Below are 12,887 nucleotides of genomic sequence, written 5' to 3'. Positions count from 1 at the left end.
AGACAGGTATTATGCAGCATGGGAGCCTTGGATCAATTCTGCCCACCAGATGAAGACGGTGTTATCCGTTGAAACGCATTGTGGTTCAAATACAACCTGGTGTTCGAGTCTTCTTTCTGCGCTCCTGAGAGCGATCTTCATTTTCCCTGCTTGGATCAATTCTAGCACTGTACCATAGAAATATAGGGGAATAAGAAATATACCAAACCAGTGACATAGCTGCATAGTTTCGGAAGATATTAATGTGCACTAGTGTGGGCCATTGGGCTGGACGTGGTTTTGGTTTTACACATTTTCAGATACCGGCAGCAAACAAAGACTGCTGATTTGCAGAGTGAGTCCTAGTACAGTATAAGATGTGTCAATATATTTCACAGGCTTTTATACCTTTTACCCTAAAAAGAAAGAACTATCTGTACTGGTTTTACTGTAGAAAAATAGAAAAAGTCCACAGTACTGTTGTACCTATGTATCACCACTTCCTAAGATACAAAGTGCTGCTGAATGCCGCTGCTGTGCCATATTTGCCATTTATAGACGCTGGGTGCATTTAAAAAGACGAGTATGCAAATCCAAGAAAAAGAAAAAAGAGAAATGCACTCACCGGTCTCTTGTACGATAGTTCTTTATTCAGAACATGTGCAGGCACACTTGGGGAGAACGTGGACAAAAGACGACGGCCGTTTCACGCTGCCGCGCTTCTACGGGTTTCAATCAAAGAGACCCGTAGAAGCGCGGCAGCGCAAAACGGCCGTCGTCTTTTGTCCACGTTCTCCCCAAGTGTGCCTGCACATGTACTGGTTTTATCTTTTTAGTCTGATTTTTATGACAATTTGCTCTGTAGCTTTTTGACCATTTGTATGTACTTCTATAAAAAAAAAAAAAGATGTAAAGGTCATACTACACCGTGATTTAGAAAAGACATTACTTTCTGCATAAAGTCATTGCTCTTGGTTTCCATCTGCTGTGGCCAGACCCACCATCATTACAATACACCTTTGCTGTTGCATTACCTTAGCAGGCACGACGACAAAAACCATTTTCAGATTTTATCATGCATTTCGGATGCAATTGTGACTTTGCCCACACACATCTGTTTTTTTCAACTTCATTGAGTCATTTGAATAATTTAGTTGTTTCACTTGAAGTTGTTCATTGTTAATAGTACATTTCTTTGTATATTACACAGGCTAAAGAATACTACTCCCAAGCTATTGAATTGGATCCTGACAATGAATCTGCTGTTCTGAACCGTGGGATCACAAATATGCTCTTACATGATGTACGAGAAGCACTGGAGGATTTCTGTACGGTCATAGACCTGTGTCCTGTATTTTCGGCGGCATACTTCAATCGTGCTACTCTACATAACACTTTGCATGAATACCAGCAAGCTGAACGTGACATAACTCAAGGTACAACGCTCATCACGTCTCCCTTATTAACAAAGCACATTTTACAAGGTTTCGGATAGTGGCTTGATTTCTTCAGAAGGTCATCATGAGTTAAAGAGCATATTTTGAGACCATACATTTTGTGATATTGGTCTGATAGTCCTACGTTGACAATGGTATTGACTCTTATGCTTCTGGTTTAAACTAAAATAGAGATTTACTTTACATGGACTTATATAACAAAGAAAGAACGATCCCACCATCTTTATCTCCTCTATGGTGGGAATTATTCCCTTTATGGACTGGGAGATTAGAAAAAAAAAGCAGTTTGGAATTACAATTCCCCATATCCTCACTGTCAACCGACATATGACATTTTCTAAATCTTACTATTTTTTACTCCATACAAATAATACATGCTGCTCAAGGTAACCAGATAGGTAGGATAGTATTTTGTGGACTTGCTTCACTCTAAGACACCAAAGCTAAACTCCTCCACCATTGAAACTGCAACACCTAGAAGGAGAAATCATGGAATTCTGAAAATCCCCGGATTTATAGACATGATAATTCCACACAAATTATTAAAAAATAGAAATTATATTTTCAAAACATTCAGTATTGAGTATGAGTGCTGTGTATAGAAATATCCACACTTACACACTTTGTCATGCTGGCAATAATAGCACATTTAGGCCACATAGGCCATTTACAGTAGCACAAGCAGCGTAAGGCTTAGAATTGTCATGTTGAAAAAGGTCTCCTGGGACACTGGATAAATGGCCGCACATCTGGGATGTCATTGGTCGACAATAACAAAGGGAGCTGCCAACAGCAGATCTTGATGATTTGTCCAAGTGCATTCAGCACGGTAGAACATTCCTCAGAAAACCATTAATAATGTAATTGATAGCAGCCAAGGTTGGTGTAAGAGCGGAAATTTCTGCACATGGCGCACGTACTGGATATTAAATAAATCAAGAGGTTTTGAAAATTTTGCTTTCATTTGTTCATCATCTGCATATCATTAACATATGTCTATCCATCCTGTGATTCCAATGACATTTTCTTGGTGTTGCAATTTTTTTGGTTGAAGAGTGTATTATAAAAGTGATATATAAATGTGTTGCTAGTTTTTACGCATAATTGGCCCTATTGTGGCTGCAGTTCTGTTTATACAAGCGGTCTGCACAGATAGGGCTTCAACCTATGTATGTATAGTATCTCTTCATGGTATGTACTTGTGTCAAACATTTCTACATTTATTCGTACGTGCCTCTGGAAAGGGAGTATCAGTATTCTTTATAATTGCTTCTGATTTTTTAAATTGACTCTTCAGCAATGTAATCCGAAGGATCTCACCAGAGACCATGTTTTTTTTCAGCTTTGATTCTTCAACCTGGAGATCCCTTGATGTACAAGTTAAGAGCGGACATAAGAGGAAAAATGGGATTGGCTAAGGAAGCCATTGAGGATTATGAGCAAGCTATCACAATTCTGCAAGAGTCTTCCCAGAGTCAGTGATTCATCAAAGTGGGAAGGCAATAGTAACATGATTAACTTACTGGTATTGGGGGCATTATGTCAGTTCATACTTTGGCAATAGGTTTCGTTACAGATTAATATTAAAGACGTTTTTCAACAACACGTGACTCTTATTATTCAGGTGGTCCCCTAGATTTGAAAGCCAGCAGTGACATTGCATCCACAGGGACAGCACACCATGAATGATGTGTCTATCGGCTGTGGCAGGTCATAATGATACAGTGTTCAAAACATTATGACAGCCTTGAACCATTGGCCCCAGCAGTCATACCTCATGGCATCAGTATGGACACAGACGGCCAATGCACTGGTATGGGAGGCTGAAGAAGATTTTTGTGTTTTTTCTTATCTTTATTCCTGGTCTTTTTTTTAAAAAAAATACTGTCGTCTGTCACTAAAACTGTATTTAAAGACTTTTTATCAGAAGCTGATAAAATGTATTTATTCCCATTTATATGCCAATATTCCTTAATCTTTTAGTTACCCCCTGTCCGCTGAATTTACAGAATTTGCCTATAATATCCTTTTTGTTGTTTTTTTTAGAATATTGTAGACATACAGCATGGCAAAGTACAGACTTTTATTCAAACTTACTGAATCTTACTGAAAAATAAATGTAATTTACTTGATTATTTTTGATAAATTTAAAGTTTACCATATCTAAAATACACTAAGTATTGCTTTTTAGTCTTTTTTATATGTAATTTGAGAAGTCACAATTAGGGTGCGCAAATCCTCCGTGTTTTATAAAACCGGCATTATGTTGTCTTGATGTTATTGCAGATACAGTATAACACTGTTGATCTAGTGTGGCATTTCTGCCCCGGTAGAAGACAAAACTGTTAGCCTATTCTCTTTTATTTCCATTGTGATGTGTGAGGCAGGGAGGGGGATCATATGCGAGGGTCGATATGTATCTCTCAGGATGCGGCCGAAGCCCTGTTAGACCTGCTGGAGTGCCTACTGGTCACAGCAGGACGCCTGTGACTCACAAAGAAAAATAAAAGTAAGCGTGGACCTGGTCAAGCTATTTGGCCAAGGCATTTTTCAGGAAAACCTGTTATGGGCTTTTATTTTTGAAAGAGACTACAGAAAGGTAGCGGGGCGGTCCGTTTCCTCCGGCCGGGTTTTCCATGTGGCCTATGGCCACAGGTTGATTGTTGAAACCCTTGCAGCAGAAGCTCAGCCTGTGTGAGTTAACACAGAGCCAACAGAGCGAACTCCTGGCACCCCGCAGCGTGATACGGTGGTGCCGTCACCCTCAGCAACCGAACTCCCACAGAATATTTTGTTACCTGGCTGCGATCCGGAGGATACCGTGTGCGGTTCACTGTGTGAGTGCAGACATTAAAACATGTTTGCTGTAAACTTTCCCTGTGGTCACTGTCTGTCACACTGAACCAATCCCGCTGCACTACAGATGTCACCGTAGGGGAAGTGAATGCTTGCTGTCAGATTGCAGCTGATTGCTGAATATCACACAACACCTTATAATTTGATTACTTTTTTTTGAAGGATGGGGGTGATTTATTGACAGCTTACAAACCTGAAAATGTGCAGCTGTAACAGAACACCTAGACTCCCTTCAGTGTGCAGCTAGCAGCAGGGATGGTGGTCAAGAGTTAAAAGGCTATGAGTCAGCTCAGAACAAAAGGCTTGCTTGCCTTGTGGATACTATGCTGTCTAAACCGCTTTGTTGAGTCAGCTATGATTCCATAAGGAGTTCTGGAGATACTATACGCTCTAGCCGTACATTGTGTATATTTCCGAGATCCCCAGAACATAGTGAATGCCCCCCTGGATCTAGGACCCAGGGATATTATGGAGATATATAGAACAGCCAGTAGAAACCAGATAGCAATTCTGTGGTTGCGCCAAAACCGCCTCCCTAGGACCGACCATTAAAGAGTTATGACAACTTAGAGTTTGGAAATTTTAGCTACCCTAGGCAAGTGGAGGGGATTTAGGTTCAGCCCAAATGACAGGATGAGCGTGACCAAGAGAACTTAAATGCTTGTGTACAGCATGACCTATTGCTTTTTCTCTGGGGATGTCGCGACAACATATCGTGTGGGGAGAAGTCAAGTAACAGAGAGGACCACAAGCCTCCCATATGTCAGCCCCTCCCTCAAAATCCAGGCCTTTCATCTACTGGTAACTGACCAATATAGTCTGCTTTTATTTTGTCATACCATTATATGTATTTGTATATCTGATCATTGTATATATTTAACCATTGTGTATATAGTATATTGTCTAGTGTGCCCTTAAGGCGATTAAATTAATAATTTAACCTTGGGCTGCGCTTTTATCTCGATCCCCGAATCCACAAATCCATTTTGTGGCTTAATTTTTCATGTTACCAGAACTGGCTTCTGGCCTGATAAAATCCTGTTAATGGACCGGTCTTGTATCTAGCGAGGAACTGGTGACAGTCCTACCAGGGTGGCAGGGCTTTGTTTCACTGGTGCTGGGGGCCTCCCAACCTGTCATGGTTGTGAGTTTGGTGCCATGTCAGTTATTGTATGGGCCACATTGTTTCATTTCCTGTGCCTTCCTGATCCGTGTAGACTGGGGATGTCTGTGTAAAACTGTACCAAGCTGACCTTACATGTCCCCAGGGGGTGCAGAAAGTCATGTTGGTGATAGTGGGGCGATCGCATTACATGATCCATCTGACATAATAGTGAAGTCAGGCGGGTTGCGAGATGGGGGTCTGTCACATGTGGTGGGATTCTTTGTGATCTCTCCGGTGTCATCCTTCACACTTTCAGTGGACGATTCTAACGACAAGGGATGTACACAGTCAACAACCTCCTTTACTGTAGTGTGATCCCTCCCATTGCTTCATCTACCTAACTTGAAAAATATTTATTTCCAATTTCTTAACTATTAAAGGGAACCAGGAAACCTATCAGGAGGTTTTTAGTCCCCAGAGTAATGTCATCACAGTATAGTACCTGTAATGATCTTCACTTCCATAAATTTATATTATAAGTTTGTGAGTCTGTTGTCTTGCAATCCATCAGTGTACTTGCCTCTCTCCCTCTTTCTCCTTCTGCTGCTGTCCTCCTACCAACAATTGACAGGTCGCTCTTCCCTTTCACCTGCTCCCATGGACAAAATCACACACAGGAGCTTTCATTTTCGAGAGTGGAGAAGGGGGAGCTGTATGCGCTATAAGGTCCGGATGATGATGCAAGAGCCAGACTGCCCATCTGCACATGTGCCACCCCATGAATAATGGTACCTGTGCGAGATCTCAGGTGGTGGAGGAGGCCACAGAGACTGACTGTCGCACTGGCACAGTCATTCCCGGTGGCGGGGCATGCACAGATGGATTGTCCGGCTCTTACAACATCATCAGGACATTATTGTTCATGTTCCTTTCCTGGGAATAACAGTGCTTACTCAAGATGTCTGGAAGGAGACCAGGTCCGAGAGCAATCTAATTTTAATAACTATTAGTCTGACATCTTGGAAATAAAATTATAAATGTCAACTCTAAGATAAGAATAAAATAGCTTTTAAGAAAATTAACATCAGAAATCAAGCAGTGTAGGAGGAGTTCAATACAACCAGGCAGATCACAGCTTTAATTTTCCTTTTTCTCTTTAGTTTGTAATTTTCCTTTAAACAAATAAGAACTGTAATCTCATTAGTACAACTGGAAACACGTATTTGGTTTGCACTACTTTTTAATCCTGTCCAGTTTGGGTTTTAAAAGGACTGTCTACTCTTCTCAAGTAGGAGCGCACCGATCCCCAGGCTTGTGGCTTTTTTTACTTGCTAGGTAAAAGTGCACTACTGCTTGATTGACAGCACAGTTCAGCATTAGTGATGAGTGAGTATACTCGTTACTCGAGATTTCCCGAGCACGCGCGGGTGATCTCCAAGTATTTGGATGTTCTCGGAGATTTAGTTTCTATCTCCGTAGCTGCATGATTTGCGGCTGCTAGACATCCTGAGTACATGTGGGGGTTGCCTGTTTGTTAGGGAATCCCCACATGTACTCAGGCTGTCTAGCAGCCGTAATGCTGCAACTAGCTGTAATTGTTATTGTAAACAATAAAATGTAAAATTGCTTAGTTCTTGAAAGAACTTCTAATAACATGTAAATAGCATAGTTGCTTGTTTCAATAAACCTTTTGCAATTTTACCAGTCAAAGTTCTTGAGTCGGCATAAGTACCTAACCATACATCTGCGCTGAGGCCTGTCTGTCTGTTGCATAGCCGGCATCTACCTGTAAGCTATGTGCACACGATCAGGAATAGCAGCGTTTTGGATGCGGCACATTTGCATTGAAACCTCTGTGTTCTACATTACAAGCACGCACAGTGGATGGGATTTATAGAAATAACCAGAAGCAAACCAAAGAATGGTAGCCGTGCGGCACTAGAACCACAACTTTTCACAGGTGTGTGGATGAGCGGCGGCAGCGTCGGCTGCAACACTATCCAGAGAAAACAGCTCAGGGTGGTGCTCACAGAACAATCCACAGAGGACCAAAGGCTTCACTGACGGTATATCAGAAGAAAAAATATGGCACTCACCCCTAGAAATGCTGTGATGAAGTCCTTTATTTGCTACAAACAGCAATCAGGTACACATGGAGAGGCGGCAGGACGTGAACAGGAGAGGGTGCGGGAAACCGGTAAGGACTACGGCCGTTTCGCGCAAAGCGCTTCAACGGGTCCAGGTGCAAAATACACATATGTCACTTCCTTTTAAGGGGATGGACAATCACGTGAACAGAACATACAATTAAGTGAAGAGTTAACCCCTTCGCGCCATGCGCCGTACTAGTACTGCGCTGCCGACACTGCATTAGTGCCAGCCGCAGTACTAGTACGGCGCCGCCATTTTCCGGTCACCGCGCGGCATCGCGCGGTGATCGGGTTCCGTTGTCTGCTGTCCCTGACAGCAGACCATCCCTGCACGCAGCCCCGGGTGCCTGCACCGCCCCCCCGCATCAGCGATCGCTGTGATTGGCTGGTAAATTCTGACCAGCCAATCACAGCGAAGTGACAATAAAGTTTCAAAAAAAAAAAGCATGTGACAGGCTGTGATTGATGCTGTGTGACGTCGCACCAATCACAGCCGTCACAGTAGGTGGGGTGATTCACACGTCACCTCACCTGATTAACCCCTATGGCGCTGATTGGCTGAACAATTTTCCCTCAGATTTGGCGTGCAGAGCGGTGGTCTAAGCCCCTCTGTCACCTTAGTGAAGGAATCCATTGGTGGCCAGTGCGATCCTCCCTGCGATCTCCTGCCTCCAGCTTATTCTCCTGATCCAGCTTGTGCTCCGTGCTGTGTGCTCTCTGCTGCCATCTGCCTGCTGTGTGACTCCTGTGATCACAGCAGCAGCAGCACCTCCCCCACCCCTTTCCCATCCCCCCATCCCTGTTCCAGTACCCCCTCCCTCCCTCACCCTCCAATTGAAATTTTTTGCGCACTTTTTTGCGCTTTTTTTCCTGTGCGCGGAGTCCCGCGCAGAGCATTCGTGCTCTTCCTGTGTCTGCAGCGCTCTGATCAGTATCGCTGCTGATCAGAGACTGCGCCACAGGACTTTTTTTTTTTAGTTAGTTAGTGTAGCGGACATTGCAGTCTAAGCGACGTCCGTTTTTTTTTTTTTAGAAAAAAAATTGTAGTTAGTACAGTGTAGTTTTAGACGTAACAAGGTAGCGTAGCCGGCGTCAGTGTTTGGTGACGTCCCTCCATCCCTGTTCAAGTACCCCCCTCCAATTCAATTTTTTGCGCACTTTTTTGCGCTTTTTTCCTGTGCGTGGCGTCCCGCGCAGAGCATTCGTGCTCTTCCTGTGTCCGCAGCTCTTTGATCAGTATCGCTGCTGATCAGAGACTGCGCTACAGGACTTTTATTTTTTAGCTAGTTAGTGTAACGGACTTCGCAGTCTAAGCAACGTCCGATTTTTTTTTTTCTTTTACAAAAATATAATAGTAGTTAGTACAGTGTAGTCTTAGACGTGGTGTCACAGCGTTCGTGACGACCAGTCTTTTTTTTTTTTTAGAGAAAAAAAAAATTGGACAGAGTAGTTTAGTGGTAGCGTGTTAGTGTAGCCAGCGTCACAGCGTTAGTGACGACCGATCATCTTTTAGAAAAAAAAAAATCGTACTGAGTTTTATAGGTAGGGAGGTAGCGTCTTGTGCATAAAAAAAATCTGCTATCGCCGGATAATCTCTAGTGCATTAGGGGAGCGTACGTCACACTGTTAGTGGCGTTCGCTTTTCTTTTGTAAAAAAAAATATTTAGTTGCGTAGGGTAAATTTATACTTTTTTTTATACAAACTTATTTTTTTACATTGATTTTTCTTTTCATCTTTTTTTCTTGTTTCTTCTACATTTTGTCTCACTACTTGTTTTTTCTCTCTGATTGGTTTTAATAAAGAGTACCCTATACACAAGCCCCACACATTACACGTGTAAAAGCACCACTTACACACACATACCCAGGGTTTGGGAAAAAAAAATGGCCCATTCGTCAACAAGGCGCTATTCACCAGAGGAGGCTTACGCCATCCTTGCGTCCGACACGGATTCAGCCAGTGAGGAAGATCCCACATTCCTCTATTCCTCCTCCTCCTCATCCTCCTCCTCATCTGGTGAGGAAAGACCCGTAACAAGGCGCCGTAGGACCCAGGCAACTCCTGCAGCAATCGATCCCGTATGGATTGCACCCCCGGAAAATTTTCAGCCCGTCATTCCGGATTTCAGCAGCAGCTCAGGAATCCAGTTTGACACGACTGGTCTCACTGAAATTGACTTCTTCAAATTCTTTTTCAGTGATGAAATAATAAATATTATGGTGGCCCAGACGAACCTGTATGCCCAACAATTTTTCACCCAAAATCCCACATCATCTTATGCCAGATGGACCCCCGTAAATGCAGCAGAGATGATGACATTTTGGGGAATTGTGCTGCATATGGGCCTAATCAAAAAGCCAAAGCTTCGGCAATACTGGAGTACTGACATTCTCTACAGTACACCGGTATTCCGCATGGCCATGAAAAGGACACGATTTGAAGCGATCCAAAAATTTTTGCATTTCAGTGATAATGCGCAGTGTCCTCCCCGAGACGATCCAAACTTTGATCGTCTATATAAAATTCGTCCAGTGGTTGAACACTTCAGCAGAAAATTTGCTGAGGCGTACACACCCCAGAGGGACATCGCTATTGATGAATCTCTCGTTCATTTCAAAGGGAGGCTAAAATTCCGACAGTACCTGCCCAGTAAGAGGTCCAGGTACGGAATAAAGCTGTACAAACTGTGCGAGAGTACCTCAGGGTACACCCACAGATTTAGGGTCTACGAGGGTAAGGACACCCAGATTAACCCCCCTGAATGCCCCCCCATCCTGGGGGTGAGTGGGAAAATTGTGTGGGAATTGCTGCACCCACTGCTGGATAAGGGTTATCACCTTTATATTGACAACTTTTACACCAGCATCCCACTCTTCAAGGCCCTCTCTGCCAGAGGTACAGCTGCATGTGGCACCGTGCGAAAAAATCAGCGAGGCCTCCCTAAGCCGCTAATTGGGCAAACGCTGAGAAAAGGGGAAAGCAGAGCCAAATGCAGCGACAACATGCTGGTGGTCAAGTATAAGGACAAAAGGGATGTCCTTATCCTGACCACCATACACCATGACAACAGCACCCTTGTCACTGTTCGTGGGACCACAACACAAGTCCCAAACCAGATTGTATCATGGATTACAATCGGTACATGGGGGGTGTGGATCTCTCAGATCAGGTCCTCCAACCATACAGTGCCATGCGAAAAGCTTACGTATGGTACAAAAAATTGGCCGTACACATTGTACAGATGGCACTGTACAATGCTTTTGTGCTGTCCCGATCTGCAGGCAATACGGGGACCTTCCTTCAGTTTCAGGAGGTAGTCATCAAGTCATCAAGGCCCTAATGTTTGGCACTCAGGGAGGTGAGGGTCCCAGTACTTCTGAATCTGATAGTGCCCGTATTGTCCAAGGTCAACATTTCCCAGGACAGGTTCCCCAAACAGCGAGGACAGGACGATCACAAAAACGGTGCAGAGTGTGTTCCAAGAGGGGAATCCGAAAGGACACAATTTACCATTGTGAAACCTGCCCTGAGAAACCTGGCCTTTGCATTAAGGATTGCTTCAAAGCATACCACACGTCCACAAATTAATAAAAATTAGTTTATACCCTGTTGACACAACACACTGTGTAGTTTCTAACATGGGGTCACTTGTGGAGTGAGGCACTTGGAGGTTTACGGTGCTCACCACATATCTAAATAAATTCCTTGGGAGGTCCAGTTTTCAAAATGGTGTCACTTGTGGAGTGAGGCACTTGGAGGTTTACGGTGCTCACCACATATCTAAATAAATTCCTTGGGAGGTCCAGTTTTCAAAATGGTGTCACTTGTGGAGTGAGGCACTTGGAGGTTTACGGTGCTCACCACATATCTAAATAAATTCCTTGGGAGGTCCAGTTTTCAAAATGGGGTCACTTGTGGAGTGAGGCACTTGGAGGTTTACGGTGCTCACCACATATCTAAATAAATTCCTTGGGAGGTCCAGTTTTCAAAATGGTGTCACTTGTGGAGTGAGGCACTTAGAGGTTTACGGTGCTCACCACATATCTAAATAAATTCCTTGGGAGGTCCAGTTTTCAAAATGGGGTCACTTGTGGAGTGAGGCACTTGGAGGTTTACGGTGCTCACCACATATCTAAATAAATTCCTTGGGAGGTCCAGTTTTCAAAATGGTGTCACTTGTGGAGTGAGGCACTTGGAGGTTTACGGTGCTCACCACATATCTAAATAAATTCCTTGGGAGGTCCAGTTTTCAAAATGGTGTCACTTGTGGAGTGAGGCACTTGGAGGTTTACGGTGCTCACCACATATCTAAATAAATTCCTTGGGAGGTCCAGTTTTCAAAATGGGGTCACTTGTGGAGTGAGGCACTTGGAGGTTTACGGTGCTCACCACATATCTAAATAAATTCCTTGGGAGGTCCAGTTTTCAAAATGGTGTCACTTGTGGAGTGAGGCACTTGGAGGTTTACGGTGCTCACCACATATCTAAATAAATTCCTTGGGAGGTCCAGTTTTCAAAATGGGGTCACTTGTGGAGGATTTCCACTGTTTAGGTACATCAGGGGCTCTGCAAATGCAACGTGACGCCTGCAGACCAATCCATCTAAGTCTGCATTCCAAATGGTGCTCCTTCCCTTCCGAGCTCTGCCATGTGCACAAACAGTGGTTTTTCCCCATATATGGGGTATCGGCGTACTCGTGAAAAATTGCACAACATTTTTTTCTTTCTATTTTGTCCTATAACCCTTGGGAAAACAAAAAAAACCTTGCTAAAGATCATTTTTGTGGAAAAAATGTGTTCTATTTTTTTTTACGACTCATCGTTATAATTTTTGGTGAGGCACTTGGAGGTTCACGGTGCTCATCACATAGCTAGATAAGTTCCTTGAAGGGTCTAGTTTCCAAAATGGGGTCACTTGTGGCGGTTTTCCACTGTTTAGGCACATCAGGGGCTCTCCAAACGGGACATGGTGTCCGATCTCAATTCCAGCCAATTTTGGTTTGTAAAAGTCAAATTGCGCTCCTTCCCTTCCGAGCCCTGCCGTGTGCCCAAAAAGTGGTTTTCCCCCACATGTGGGGTATCAGTGTATTCAGGATAAATTGGTCAACAACTATAGTGGTCCATTTTCTCCTTTTACACTTGTGAAGATAAAAAAATTGTTGTTAAAAGATCATTTTTGGGGAAAAAATGTGAATTTTTATTTTCACGCCTCTACGTTCTAAACTTCTGTGAAGCACCTGGGGGTTCAATGTGCTCACCACATAGCTAGATAAGTTCCTTGAAGGGTCTAGTTTCCAAAATGGGGTCACTTGTGGCAGTTTTCCACTGTTTAGGCACAT

General features: G+C 43.5%; 1 protein-coding gene across 1 annotated transcript in view; it reads left to right on the top strand.

Annotated features, from left to right (window-relative positions):
* LOC138643121 (uncharacterized) overlaps window positions 1–3,034 on the top strand; it is a 127,483-nt gene extending 124,449 nt beyond the window's left edge. Inside the window, exons 23-24 of the mRNA XM_069731884.1 lie at window positions 1,190–1,415; window positions 2,779–3,034. Coding sequence (XP_069587985.1) covers window positions 1,190–1,415; window positions 2,779–2,918 — 366 coding nt within the window. The 3' untranslated portion in view covers window positions 2,919–3,034. The remainder of the gene's footprint in view (window positions 1–1,189; window positions 1,416–2,778) is intronic.
* The last annotated feature ends 9,853 nt before the right edge of the window (window positions 3,035–12,887 follow it).

Source organism: Ranitomeya imitator, chromosome 1, assembly GCF_032444005.1.
Source record: "Ranitomeya imitator isolate aRanImi1 chromosome 1, aRanImi1.pri, whole genome shotgun sequence".
Taxonomy (NCBI): domain Eukaryota; kingdom Metazoa; phylum Chordata; class Amphibia; order Anura; family Dendrobatidae; genus Ranitomeya; species Ranitomeya imitator.
This window is presented reverse-complemented; position numbering and strand designations above follow the sequence as displayed.